The 13870-nt window shown below is 64.7% G+C and overlaps 1 protein-coding gene across 4 annotated transcripts; it reads right to left on the reverse strand.

Moving 5' to 3' along the window:
• Positions 1-1737: 1737 nt before the first annotated feature.
• Positions 1738-13314, reverse strand: CTSD (cathepsin D). 4 transcript variants are annotated; one of them, XM_045370677.2, is made up of 9 exons: positions 13229-13314; positions 10701-10860; positions 8900-9023; positions 8354-8472; positions 6701-6933; positions 4303-4425; positions 3085-3229; positions 2894-2992; positions 1738-2707 (listed from the first exon to the last, which is right to left on the reverse strand). In XM_045370677.2, the coding sequence occupies exons 1-9, from the start codon at positions 13294-13296 to the stop codon at positions 2540-2542; spliced, it is 1239 nt and encodes a 412-aa protein (XP_045226612.1). In that variant the 5' UTR covers positions 13297-13314; the 3' UTR covers positions 1738-2539. The 4 variants fall into 4 exon arrangements, with proteins under 4 accessions (XP_045226612.1, XP_073868919.1, XP_045226613.1 ...); XM_074012818.1 differs by having other exon boundaries at positions 2834-2992; XM_045370678.2 differs by having other exon boundaries at positions 12574-13314.
• Between the last annotated feature and the right edge of the window lie 556 nt (positions 13315-13870).

A 13870-nucleotide genomic window follows, 5' to 3' on the forward strand; every position in this document is an offset into this window, starting at 1 on the left:
GACCAGCCACCACCTTCTGGGAGACACTGGCCTCTACCACACAGCCTGGCCTCTACCACACAGCCTCTCCCCAGTGCTGCCCCAGTCTGCCCTGAAGGCTTCAAGCAGTGAGGAGGCCTCCATAGAAGGAGGAGAGGGTTGCCTGGGCCCGAGGGGCCAGGGCCTGCCCAGGGTCACTGGGTAGGTGACAGGGGAGCCAGGGCCTGCTCCCGGCCTCAGGCCACCTTGGGGCTGCCTCTCTCTGAGGCCAAGAAACACCACTGAGAGGGAGCCAAGGGTCACAGAGGTCACAGGGCAGAGCCAGGGCCCAGCCAAACTCAGCACAGCCAGCATTCATGTGACTGTACTGGGCTCTCCAAGGGCCTGGGCTCCAGCATACTCTCTGCTAGGGGTTTCTGGTTACAACCGTGTCTAGACAGGAGGGACTCCAGGGTCAAATCACCAGCTAGAAAACCAGAGGAGCCTGGGGTCAGACTCCAGGGCCCCGAGAATCCTGCCGGGCCGGAGGGAGCCCTCAGAGCAACCCCAGGGCAGCAGCCGTGAAGATGGGAGCTGGACGGAGCTGACAGGCTGCAGAGGGAGGGAGAAGGGGAGAGTGGGACAGGGCGGGGACAACAGGGCACGGCTGCCTCCTTGCACCTCTCTGCCCCCTCCGGGCCTCAGTGCACAAAGCATCTGACGTCGGGACATTTGTCTCCCCAGAAGCTCTGCCGGGCTCTGCTCAGATTCCAGGAATGCCAAACGTTAGGCATGTGTTTCCAAGCCTCCATGCCACCCCGGGTAAATGTTCTTGCTCCAGGTGTCTGCCGTGGTGTGACTCTGGGGTGCAAGCCCTGGAACCCCCTTGGGAGGAAGGCCAAGGCAGCCACCACCCTCAGGCGGAGGCATCAGGATAATGGCAAATGTCACATTCGCCTCATCTTCTAACCTGTTGGGGTGGGGCTCCAAGTGACTCCAGAGCTACTGATCCCAAAAGGAACTCTGAGCTCACCACCACATGCCCACAAACTCCTACTTAGCCCTTAAAACCCCATGGGCTGCTACCACTGCATCCAGGCAATGCTCCCAATCCCTCACCTCCCAGCGGAACAAGCACACTGCCTTAATCAGCCTGGGCATCCGTGACTGTGGCAACTGTGGCTGGAGGGGACTTCTGAGTCCAATCCCTGCAACCAGCGACCCTGGGCAGGCTTGACTGGCGCCAGCTCGGCTCACTGCGCACAAAGCTGCTTCTAGGGCCTGGGAAGCAAGAAGGCCCAGATAGGCCAGCCACCCATGCCACCTGGGGCCATTTCTTTCCCAGGATGAGAGGGCTACGGAGGGTGACTGGGAGGCCTGCTCTGATGGTCCCTGAGAGCGGAAACATCCTCTGTTCAAGTGCCATGGCTGCCTGGCTGGGCCACTTCCCTGAAATCACTCCTCAAGGCTGGCACTCATACTGGACACCCTGTCGGCCCCACCCTGCAGCCCCAGCCAAGGCCACATCCTGCCGGCCACTGCTCCAGACCTGGGAACAAGTCGGTCCCCGCTGGCCAACCAGGCTGGACAGCTGGCCACGGCCCTGGAGCCCATGGGCTGGGAAGGGCAGGGGGCCATAGGCCCAGGGCACCCCAAATGCTTGTCCTGGTGCTGCCCTGATTCAGCTGCCGTGCTGGCTTCGCACTACCCACTCCTCTCCCCATCCCAAGTTGGAGCCACCCGCCCCCCACCCCCTGCCAAGCAGAGCACACCAGCACAGAGGGGAGGCCAACAACTGTATTTCCACATCAGCTGGGGCTCTCGGTCGCCCAAGGGGAGGACAGGAGTCAGCTGCAGAGGAAGGCTGACGCCAGCCCCCGGTCCCAGCCCCACCTCCAGGCCAATGCATGCCCCAGGGATGGGCTCAGTCCCAGGACCACCATGCAGGCTCCAGAAGGTGAGTTTTATCCCCTCACTCCTTCCAGCTCATCCTCAGGCCTCCACTGGCCTCATCCACAATGGGCCCAGGACACTGGACAGGTAGGGGTGGCAGAGCCCAGCTGGGCCCAAGCTGGGCAGAGGGGCCCAAGCTCGGCATAGGGGCCCTCGGGTAGGGCAGGTTTCCAAGGGAGGGTCCGGAAGGACGGCCTGGTGTGGGGTGGCGGCTCAGCCCAGCGGGCGCTGGTAGGGCTGGGGAGGGGACTCCCTGGAGATGAAGGGAGCCCCAGGATACACAAGCTCGGCTGCCAAGCTGGGGCGGGGTCTTCCAAGTGTATGGAACAGATCTGTGCTCCAGATCAGCTCTACCCCCACCAAACAGACAGACGGATGGACAGGCAGACAGATGGACAGGTGGAGAGACAGGCGGACAGGTAGGTGGCGTTTCTGAACTCAGGGAGGGGAAAACCACAGAACAAAACAGCAGGTCTGGCTTGGGCCGCCGGCTTCCAGGGCGCCCAGGGCAGTGGGCAGGCAAGTGTGTGAGTGTGTGTGACTACGTGTGGGAGGCGCCGGGGGGCCGGGGGCCTCCTCCTCCGGGACTGTCCTCTGTTTCTGTGCTGGCACGCCGACGGCTTGGGAACTAGAGGCGGGCAGCCTCGGCGAAGCCCACACGGTTGTTGTCGCGGTCAAACACGGTGTAGTAGCGGCCGATGAAGACGTCGCCCAGGATCCAGAGTGGCCCGCTGGGTGGCGGGATGTCCATGCCCATGAAGCCGCTCAGGCAGAGGGTCTTCCCGGCCTGCGACACCTGGGATGGCCCTGGTGGTCAGCACCCAGGCCTGGCACCAGCCGCCCCCCAACCTGTTGCCGGCTCACCTGGGGCATGCGCCCCACCCCCGTTCACCTGGGCCGTGTGCGCCCCCCGCCCGCTCACCTTGAGCGTGTGCACCCACCGCCCACTCCCCTGGGGCGTATGCCCCCTCTGCCTGCTCACCTTGAGCGTGTAGTCCTCTGGGGACAGCTTGTAGCCTTTGCCTCCCAGCTTCAGTGTGATCGTGGGCAGGGTGGACACCTTCTCACAGGGGATCATGTACTAAGAGGGGTCACAGCGGTGTCAGGGTGGTAGTGGTGGTCTTGGGGCTCCCCCTACCAGCCCCAGCCCCAGCCCCAGTCCCCGGCGCTCACCTCGCCCTGAATCAGCGGCACGGCCCCGATAGCTTTCTGCAGCTCACGCACCTCATCCACGGGGCCCACCATGAGGGAGGTGCCTGTGTCCACAATGGCCTCACAGCCCTCCTTGCACAGGGTCAGCCCGCTGGCCACCTCCACCCTGCAGGGAGTCAGGGCGTGAGGCCCCTGCCTGGACTGGAGTGTGCTCTGGAGGCCCAGTGCCCCCCCCGGGAGCCCCTCTCCCATACCCCTCCCCTGGCTGGGTTGCACTCTCCTCCTCTCAGCGCTCCTGGATGCACAGGGGACCGTGAGTCCTCCAGGGCGAAGGGTGGAAGAGGAGACCCAGAGTGGCAGAGGGGATGATGGTGATGGGCATGGAGGGGATGGATGGATGGAGGGGATGGAGGGGATGGAGGGGCATGGAGGGATGGACAGATGGAGGGGATGGAGGGTCATGAAGAGTCACAGAGGAATGGAGGGGATGGAGGGATGGGGGGGATGGAGGGATGGAGGGATAGAGGGGATAGAGGGGATGGAGGGGATGGAGGGATGGGGGGGATGGGGGGGATGGAGGGGATGGAGGGGATGGAGGGATGGGGGGGATGGAGGGATAGAGGGGATAGAGGGGATGGAGGGGATGGAGGGATGGGGGGGATGGAGGGATAGAGGGGATAGAGGGGATGGAGGGGATGGAGGGATGGGGGGATGGAGGGATAGAGGGGATGGAGGGGATGGAGGGGATGGGGGGGATGGAGGGATGGGGGGATGGAGGGATAGAGGGGATGGAGGGATAGAGGGGATGGAGGGGATGGAGGGGATGGGGGGGATGGAGGGATGGGGGGATGGAGGGATAGAGGGGATGGAGGGGATGGAGGGGATGGGGGGGATGGAGGGATGGGGGGATGGAGGGATAGAGGGGATAGAGGGGATGGAGGGGATGGGGGGATGGAGGGATGGGGGGATGGAGGGATAGAGGGGATGGAGGGGATGGAGGAGATGGGGGGGATGGGGGGATGGAGGGATAGAGGGGATAGAGGGGATAGAGGGGATAGAGGGGATGGAGGGATGGGGGGCATGGAGGGGCATGAAGGGCTGGTCCGACCCCATCTCTTTCTCGCCCAGCTCCACCACTCCCCACAGGCACCCCCACCTGCAGAACCCGGTTCCTCCAGGGTCCCTGCATGCCGCTCCCACCCACAGAACCCAGGGGAGCGGACTGCAGCCACTACTCACTGGTCCAGGCGGACCTGCCAGTAGGCCTTGCGGGTGACGTTCAGGTAGGACAGAGAACCCCTGTAATACTTGGAGTCCGTGCCGCCCAGCATCAGCTCACCCCCGGGCTGCGCGGTTGGGTCCCTAGGAGGAAAGGAAGGGAGGAGTCAGCTGTCACTCCACCCCCCAAGCACAGGAGGGCCAGGTCAGGAGTAAGGGGGTGAATGTGGCAATCGGGGAGAGCTTCCTGAAGGAGGGGCTTTCTGGGCCTGCAGGGATGGAAAGGCCCAGAAGGCAGGAGGAGGGACGGACTCCCTTCTTCCTGGGGTGGGGCTGCTCTGCGTGGGCCCAGCCTGCCCCGGAAGAGGTTTTCCTCAACCCTCAGGTTCTCCTGGTCTGCTCAAGAGCCAAGGTTCAGCCAGACATCAGGGTCAAGGCTGGGGGCAGACAAGGAAGTGAATGCCAGGAGCCCAATGAGGAGGACCCTGTCTGTCTGTCTAGAAGAGAAACCAAGGAAGGCTTCTAGGAGGGGGTGATGGCACAATCTGGGAAGTTGGGATGGCTGGGTCCGGCCTCAGGGCCTCTGCACTGGCTGCTCCTGGGAACAGCCTCCAGCTGCATTCCCGAACCACGCCCACTCATCTCCCCTCATCCAGACCAGCGATGGCCAAGGTGCTTCTGGGCAGCAGCACACTGCACTTCCCAGGACCTGCAGCCCGCGTCGCCTGGGTTCGTTTCCAAACATGACTCAAGTACAAGATTTCAACGCAGCAAATCCTGCCAGTCCCGTTAGAGAAGCTCTCTGTGTCGGGTGGTCCTGCCATCCCGCCAGGGCATCTGTAGCTAAGCTGGCCACCATCCCGCTGCCCGTCACTCGAGGCAGCACCAGGCCTGACCCAGTCCTCCCAGCACTGCTCAGGGCCTCCGCCCTCCTCCAGCCTCCTCCGCCTTTGCTTCCTGTCAACACCTCTGCAATCCCAAGTGTAGAAACCCGATCAGTGCCTTCCACCCCTCCTCTCCTCACCAAACATGCTTTCAGAAGCCCTCAGACCCTCCCTCCTGCCTGGCTTCACTTCCTGCCCAAGCCGCTGCCTTGAGACTACAGCTGGGCACTCACAACTGCGTGCCCCTCCCCCCACCTGGCACTCAGTCTGTGTGCCCCTCCCCTCACCTGGGCACTCACCCTGTGTGCCCCTCCCCCACATGGACATTCATGCCTGTGTGCCCCTCCCCGCACCTGGATACTCATACCTGTGTCCGCCTCCCTGACCTGGGCACTCAGGCTGTGTGCCCTCCTCCCCCATGTGGGCACTCATGCCTGTGTGCCCTCTTGCCCTCAGGGGACCCCTCTTCACCTCGCTGCCTCGCCTGTGCCCCAAGGCTCCTGGGGAAATGGCCCAGCTGGTTCACCTGTGTCCTGGCCTCCAGTGAGCAGCTCAGCCCAGGGTGTTGCTAAGGAGTATTCACTGCCCAGGCAACGGACAGAGTAAAGAGGCCAGGCCAGCCCCACGGCCGGAATTCTGCCAGCAGTGCCCCAAGGTCAGGCGTCAGGCCCAGAGACTCCAAGTGCCAAGTGAGCCACATGAGGTGAACCTGCCCCTGTCAGCCCTGGAGAGTATGGGGCAGTGACCAGGCACAGCTCAGGGCAGGAGGCCGCCGGCTGACACGCTGCCCACCCCCAGGGCAAAAGCCCCCAACCCCCAGTCACCCCTCTTATATGGAACCCTCCACTCAGGTCTGCCCGAGAAGAGGAAACTAACTAAGGCCGAGGCCCCCTTCCAAAGGTGGCCTGACCATGGCTCACCCATGCTGAAGCAGTGGCAGCAGGTGGGGACCCTGGGGGAGAACCCTTTTCCCAGAAGGAAGGGCCCCCCTATGCTCCTCCTAGAGGGCAGCCAGCACCTGCTGGGGACACCCACAGAGCTGCTCGCTGCGTGGTGCCGGGGACCCACACCCACCCAAGTCACCTCCCCAGGGACTCCCAGGCCCCTGGGCACCATGCCCCCTCTCCACCATCAGCAACCCGGGACCAGGACCACACATGCCCATCACCAGGTCCAGGGACCAACGGGCCAACTGAACCAAGAGGAACTGCCATGACCCCCGAACTGGGTCTGTTCTCATAGGAAGGAGGCCCAGCTGCCAAGGTCCCAGGACCCACAGCCTGGCCTGAGCTCCTCCCACTGGGAGACCCCGGCCAAACAGCTTTCTCTGCGATCTGCTTACTCCTCTGCAGAAGGGCGGCCAACCCCTGCCTCCCGGACACCCTGAGGTCAGAGGTCAGGAGCTCTGGCCACAGCAGCAGGGAGGGGGCGGCACTGAGTGGGGGTGCCCGGGAGGCTCCCAGCCCAGCCCCGCCCTGCCTCCCAACAACGCTGAGCTAGGAGAGCAGGAGGGGAGAGGGAACCCACGCGCCCACCTGTTCAGGTAGAAGGAGAAGATGTTCTGGTCCACCAGCTTCTGCTGCATCAGGTTGTCGAAGACGGGCAGCACGTTGTTGACGGAGATGCGGGGATAGGCCATGCCCAGGATGCCGTCGAACTTGGCTGCGATGAAGGTGATGCCTGGCTGCTTGATGGCCTCCCCGAAGACCTGCCTCTCCACTTTGACACCGCCCAGGGCAGCGGTTGATGACGCTGACTTGCAGGGCACCTGCAGGCCAGGGCAGCGTCAGTGGGTCGCAGACAGGCTGAGCCCTACACCCCTCTCTGAGCATGAGGCTGCGCTACAAAACCCAGCTCAATGGATACCCCTCATCTCACACACGATGGGGCCCAGAGGGCCCAGCAGAAAGGGCTGGAAACGGTGAGCTGAACACAGCGGGGCATGGGGACGCGGGGTGAGGTGGAGCCCTCTTCGTGGGAGACTTTGGGGCTTAGTTTTAAGGAGATGGGAACCAGGCAGGAGCACAGACGGGGAGACCCCTTGCCCCACTCCCTGCTCTGACCTCTTGTTCCCACCACCACCAACAAGCAGGTCCTGCTCCTGCTCCTGCTCCTGCCCTCAGCCTTGGGAACAAGAGACAACCCGGGCCAGGAGCCCGAGAGACGGGGAAGCCGCCGACCCCAACCCAGACTCACAGCCGTGCTGCCCCCGTCTCCCTCTCTGACTGTCCCCTCCCCCAGCCCTGGATGAGGCTGCAGAAAGAGAACAGGCCAGAGCAGGATGTGGGAAGGGAACGACAGCTTGAGGCTGACACGGGGCGGAGGAGGCGGAAGAGGACAGACGGGGCAATTTCCCGTTCAGGCTGAGCGGGGCCCAGAGGAGAGGGCTCTGAGGAGCCCCTGTACAGACCTGGACTCCAGCCCAGCACGGACTGTTAGGAGCAGGTCCAGCTGGAGGAAGGGGCCCTCTTCCCAGGTCCCTTGGCCTGCAGGGGGGCTCTGCTGCCCTCCTGGCCTGCTCCGGAGCTGGGGGCTGTGTCACCGTCCCACTACTCCTGAACCCCTTGCGGCCTGGCCCACCCCCAGCAGACAGCTCCGAGGTGAGAATTCACTGAGGCCCAGGCAGGGTGACAAGGGCCAGCTCGCCCTCTCCTTGGGCAGGGAGCAGCTCTGCACAGGGCCCTGAGGATGGTGGAGCGCAGGCAGGGCCCCCAACAGCCACTGCTGCTCCCCCTCCCTTACCCTCCCAGGCTCCTGCAGGTGACTCTCTGCCAGCAGCCCCCACAGCGGGTTCCTGGCAATCCTCCCAACCCCAAGCCTCCCCAACCCCTTGGCCTGCTGCAAGGATCCTGTGCAGCCCCAGGCCCAGCCCTCAACACCTGCTGGCACCTCAAACCCAATGTGCCAAAAAAAGCCCAATCAATCTGCCTTGTCCTCCCTCCCACTCACTGTGGCCTGACTCCGGGGACCCCTGCCCCTGCAGCCCCCAGGTTCGAGGCTCTCTCTCCAGCCTGCACATGACCAGGCCCATTCCCAGGCCCCTCCTCATCCTGCTGACCGCCCCGGCCACCTGAGGGCTGGGGTCGGCCTGGGATCACCGCGCCCTCCCTTTCAACCACATACCCACGGTGGGTGAACCGCACACCCTGGCACCCTCGAGTCCCGGGAAAGGCCCCAGAGGGACTCACCGACACAGTGTCCTGGCTCAGGTATCCGGAGAGGCTGCCCGAGCCGTAGTGGATGGCAAATGAGGTGCCATTCTTCACGTAGGTGCTGGACTTGTCGCTGTTGTATTTGTGGTGGAGCCCTGCCCCGGGCGAGAAGAGGGCCCGCCGGTCATCCCGCAGCCCACGCCACGGCCACGGCCCTCCCATCCCCCTGCAGTCTACCATGGAGCCCGCTCCCCCCAAGCTGCCTCCCCAGGGTGGGATTTGGAGGGGATCCGAGGCCCACCATCGTGCCAGAGCCCCAGGACTGTGGGCTGTGACCCCGGGCCTCCCTCCCAGCCACAGCTGGCTCCCTCCGCGGCCACCCCAGCCCCAGCGCTGCTGAGAGCAAGACCACAGCTGGTGGTTCACCCAGAAAGCCAGTGCCTGGAGCAGGGTGGAGGGCCGGCCTGGCTCATGGGGCCAAGAGGTGGGAGAAGTGCATTGCCCAAGGATTCCTGAGGCAGCCCTGTGGCGACATCCCAAAAGGGCAGGACCTGGGAGACGGGGCCGGGGTACGTGACTCACAGCAAGCGATGTCCAGCAGTTTGCAGTGGATGGAGGGGACCCACAGGTTGGAGGAGCCCGTGTCGAAGACGACCGTGAAGCACTGGGGAGGCGTCCCGATGCCGATCTCCCCGTAGTACTGGGCCTGGCAGGGGACAGGGTCCGTCAGGGATGGGGAGGGGGCCCTCTCTCCCCACCGGGCCTCAGAAGGCCCGGCTGTCCCCAGAGCCAAACCCTGAAGCCTGAAGGCCCATGCTGGAGGGACGAGCATCATGGGGCCCACAGCTGCCAACAGCCACCTACTCCAACCGGCTCAGCCTGCAGGGAAGATGGGCCAGGTCCCCAGCCCTCAGTCCTAATGCCCACAGGTGCTTGGGGTCTCCAGACCTCTGGGTTCTGCCACCTACCCCTGCTCGACACATGGTGAGGCTGAGGACTTCCCCACGGAAAAGACAAGTCCGGAGGTCAATCCAGGGTGGGGACAGATGTGGCCCTCGGCCTGAGCCCCAGGTACAGGAAGGGCCTGCCTGGAAGACTCCCCTGGTGGCCTGGGGTCCAGGGCCTGAGAAGGGAAGTGACTTCCTCCCCAGGTTGGGACCGTATCAGGGTCTGATTCTGGGTGTCTCAGTGCCTGCCCTGCCCTCCAGGGTGAACCCCAAGCCTGGAGGGCTTCCAGGCAGAGGGGTTCAGCTGGTCAAGGGGAGAAGGTAAGCCTTAGTCACTGCCTGCCCAGCAACCCTTCCTTAATGGCCCAGGGCCTCAGTTCTCCCATGTGTACACAAGGATAGCAGGGACAGGTGGGGGTGCTGACTCAGGGATCAGGCAAGTACAAGGGGTCCCACGCCCACTGAGCATCTCAGGAGGCAGAGAGTAAGAGGGTCCTGGAGTTTGGGGTCGCCTGGGCGCCCGCTTCCCCCAGGAATAGAGCCTGGGCCACTGTCAGCCACCAGATTCCTGGCACCAGCCCAGTCCGATGTTTCTCCGACCGCCTGGCTTCACAGAGCAGCAGCAGCTGCTGACTCATGGCCCCACAGAAGTGACCACTGGCGGGGGGACACTCAGCAAATCTCCATGTGCGCGTGTGCATGTGTGTGCCTCGGCGTGCTCTCGCGCTAGGGCGATCAGGAACTGGCCGGTCGGGACCAGGCACACGGCACCCGGTTCCCCCCAGGCCCCCTCCCCACAACCCGCCCAGTCACATGCCTATGAGTCTTGGGCTTCCTGTCACAGCCAGGACTCGGGCCAAGCAGGACAGAGGGCAAGGACCCCCCGCCACAGTGGGCCAGAGCCCCGAGGCTGGACAGCAGGCCCTGGCCTCGAACTGACCCCATAGAGCTGGGACAAGGCTGACCAAGCCCCAGCTTGCTAGGTGGCTTCCAGAGTGCTCCCCTTTGGATCCTGCTTCCCCCTGAAGGAGTCGTGGGCACAGGAGGGGCTGCTGCCAGAGGAAGAAGATGGGGAGGGGCTGGAGAGGGGCCACGAGTCACCATAGGCCTCCTGGCAGGACAGCAATAAAGACAGGCTCCAGGGCAGCCGGCCACACCCAGGCAGACCCAATGACTGCCCCCCGGGCGAGCTGGCACTGAGGCCCAAGGCCACCCTCAATCACCCTCCCAGGCCCGAGATCCTGCAACCACAGGGGCCAGTGGCAGGAGGTCCAGGATGGGGAAGACAGGAGTGTGGCTGAGCCTGGACGTCACCCTGGCCAAGTGAGTCACTCAAACTGTGCCCCTGAGAACAGGAGGCGGGAGTGTCCCCACAGTCCCAGGGAGCTCTCTGGAGAGCAGCTCCGCTCCCAGCAGGGCTAAGACCCCATACTCACGTCCATGTAGTTCTTCAGCACCTCGGGAATGGGCCCCTCGGTCACGGCCGGCATCGCCTGGGAGTACTTCGAGATGGGGCCTTTGGCAATCAGGTCCTCCACAGGGCCCCCCATCTCCGACATGGTCCGGCGGATGGACGTGAACTTGTGCAGCGGGATCCTGTCAACCAGGGGTTGGGGCATATCAGGGAGGTCCTCCCGCCTGCCGGCCGAGGCCGCTAACATTGCACATCCATCTGGAGGCCCCTGGGGAATCTCGAAGTCACCATAGCCAAAACCAAACTCCTGCCTGTCACCTGGAAACTGCTGGCCCACCTCCTCCGTCAGTGAATGGCAACCCATCGCCCCCCCGAGGTTGCACAGGCCACAGTCCTAGGAAGTGGCCACCCACCACCCACCTTGGCCCCACACACCCAACCTGGGGGCCAGTGTGCCCACCCCTCCTCTCCTCAGCCATTCTAGAGGCTCCAAAGCCCCCAAGGGCCTCCAGTCCTCCCTCTGCACCTGCTCTGGTCTCCTCCAGGATGGTGGCCAGCATGGCTGCTCAGGGTGCTGGCGGGCACCTGTCACTCCTGCCCAAAGTGCTCTGAGGTAGCCCACTGTACCCAGCCCCATCACACCTGCTCTCCACCCAGAGACCAGCACGAAGGTGGCCCCACCTCCAGGCTGGCACTGGCAGCTCTGCCTGACCTCCTAGGTGGCCTCCTCTGGCCATGAGATGGGCCCTCCACGCCACCTCCGGAAGCCCTCCTTGACTACCCATCCTCCTCCACATGGACCCTATGGCTGTCCAGTGCCCTCATCCCACACCCGTTCCTGTGCATTGGCCCTTCTCCTCTCTCCATGCGGCTCCACGAGGTCCAGGACTGCACCCGGGGCCTTAGAGGCTTCTGTGCTCCCCCACCCACCACCCTGCCTCCTCCGACAGCTGCACTCAGGGCACCCCTCCAGAGCCCTGTCACCCAGCACACCGCCCGCCAGGGTGCAGGAGGGAGCTCCAGATTGAGGTCAGGGGTCCTGAGTTCTATACACAGGAAGTAAATAACAGAGAGGGGGTCCCTGCCCCTTCCCCAGGGCCACTGGCCTTCCCCTTGGTGTGAACCAACTCCTTGTTCCAAAGAAGCTCCCCTGGGCTTTTCATCACCTGCAGAAAACCTATCCCCTGCCCCAGGGACTTGAGAGTCCAAGGTCATAGCCCGCTTTTCCTGGCACATCACGGGCGTGGTCCAGGAAGATGAGATTATTGCCTAAAAGCTGATGGGCTGGAAGAGCCCCAGGTTCTGTCCTGGGGGAGGGACATGCCCTCCAGGGACCCAGGAAGCAGGTGTAATAGTATCAGTTGCACAAGAGCTGGAATCAGGTGAGGGCTTGCATTCAGCTACCCTGCCCTCCAAGAAGCCCCAGGATCCTTTCCCCACTGCCTTGTCTGTCCTCCTTGGAGAGGGGAGGCCTGTGGATAGGCTGGCAAGGTCAAGGCAGGCTCAGGCTTGTGGCTGCTCCCCCACAACGACTTTAATTGGGGTTACCCGCCCCCAGGCCGTTCCCCACAGCCTTTGGTGAGGCTCAGTCCTACCCAGCCCACTGCTCCTGCTGGCCCAGCCAGCTCCAGCCTCTGCAGCCTTCTGACCTCACCCACCTGCCCAGGGGCAGTGGACCCATCTCAGGTCCCAGGTCTCCCACAAAGGCAGAGCAAGGGTGGGGCAGGTGCCCAATGGGATGGGTCAGCATACCCCTCCTGGGAATGCAGGCTGCCTTGCAAGGGCTGGGGAGGGGAGTCAAGGAAGCCGACTGCAGCAGCGGCCCTCCTCTGCCCAGCTGGTCAGGTATGTCGGTGGCCCAGTCAGGTATATCCAGGCCCAGTCGGTGGCCTCACCTGGCACAGTGGCTCGGCCTGAGGAGCCTGTGGGCCTCACTGCAGCACAGCCCCAGGCCCGGGGTGGGTGAGCCGGCCCACTCCCTATGCCTCCTCCTCTCCCAGGGACATGGGAACTCCTAGGGTCTGGAGGGGCCTTCCAGCCCAGGGCCTGTGATAAGAGCCGCAGGAGCAAACTTTTAAAGCCCCCAGTTCACAGGTGGTAAAGGGGTCCCTAAGGAAATGGACTCGCCCAGACTCGGGGGCTCTGGGGACTGCACCTAGGTCTCCAGCAAAAAGGGCGCTCAACGCAGACCCCCAATTCCAGCTGCCCCGGATGAGCACTACCTCCCCCAGCCCCGCCCCATCTCCAGGGAGGCTGCGGTCAGTCTGCAGTCCTCACGCCTCCCCCTGGCCCCTCAAGGTACACCTCAGGGTGGCATGGGGAGAGGCGTCTGGCACCTCTGCCCCAGGTCCCCTGCACCTCCGGAGCCCGGCGCCCGGTAGGCGGGTGGGCCGTGCAGGAGACCGCGCAGGGCGGCACAGGTGCATTCCAGCGCGGGGGGCGCAAGGGGCTCGTGGGGTCCCCAGGGGAGCGCGGAAGTCACCACAGGCCCCGGGACCTCGGGGCCGCGACCCCTGACCGTCCCCTGAGCCCCGGACCCTGAGGCTTCACCTGACGAGCGCGGCGGCAGGCGCAGCCAGGATGCAGAGGGCGAGCAGCAGAAGGCTGGGGGGATGCATGGCGGCGGCCACCGGGTCGGAGCGGGGCGCCGAGGCCGCGCGCTTATAGCCGGGATGACGGCGCAGTTGGGCCGGATCAGCTGACCCGCGTGTTTGCACCCGGGCTGGTCACGTGGGCGAGGCTGGCGTGCGCCGGGCGGGGCCTGGGCGGGGCGACCTCGGCGCACGCGCACAGCGCCGAGGAGTGCGCCCGCCACGCCCACCGCCCGCGGGGTCAGCCCGGCTCCGCTTCTGGGGTCTGGGGGATTCCCGTTTCGGCCTGGCAGGGGTCGTGGGGCGGCCCAGCCTGGAGGGCCCCGCGGGGTGACCCCTGTCCCGGCCGCCGCGGCCGTCCCCGCGTCTAGGCCTACGCGGGGCGGTGCGCCCTGGGCTCCTGCACCTGCTCCTCCCGGCGCCGCCTCGCCCCCTCCGAGACGCTCCCAGACCTCCTGCGTGGAAGCCTCTTGCAAACCAAGGTTAAATTCAAAGTCCCCAGCCCACCGAATGGACCCTCCGCTCCTCCTCAGGGCTTCCAGAGAAACCTGGAAAACCAGCTCAGGCCCTGCGGCAAAGGGGGTCGGACCTGCTCCGCCCT

The sequence above is a fragment of the Macaca fascicularis genome, chromosome 14, assembly GCF_037993035.2.
Source record: "Macaca fascicularis isolate 582-1 chromosome 14, T2T-MFA8v1.1".
NCBI lineage: Eukaryota > Metazoa > Chordata > Mammalia > Primates > Cercopithecidae > Macaca > Macaca fascicularis.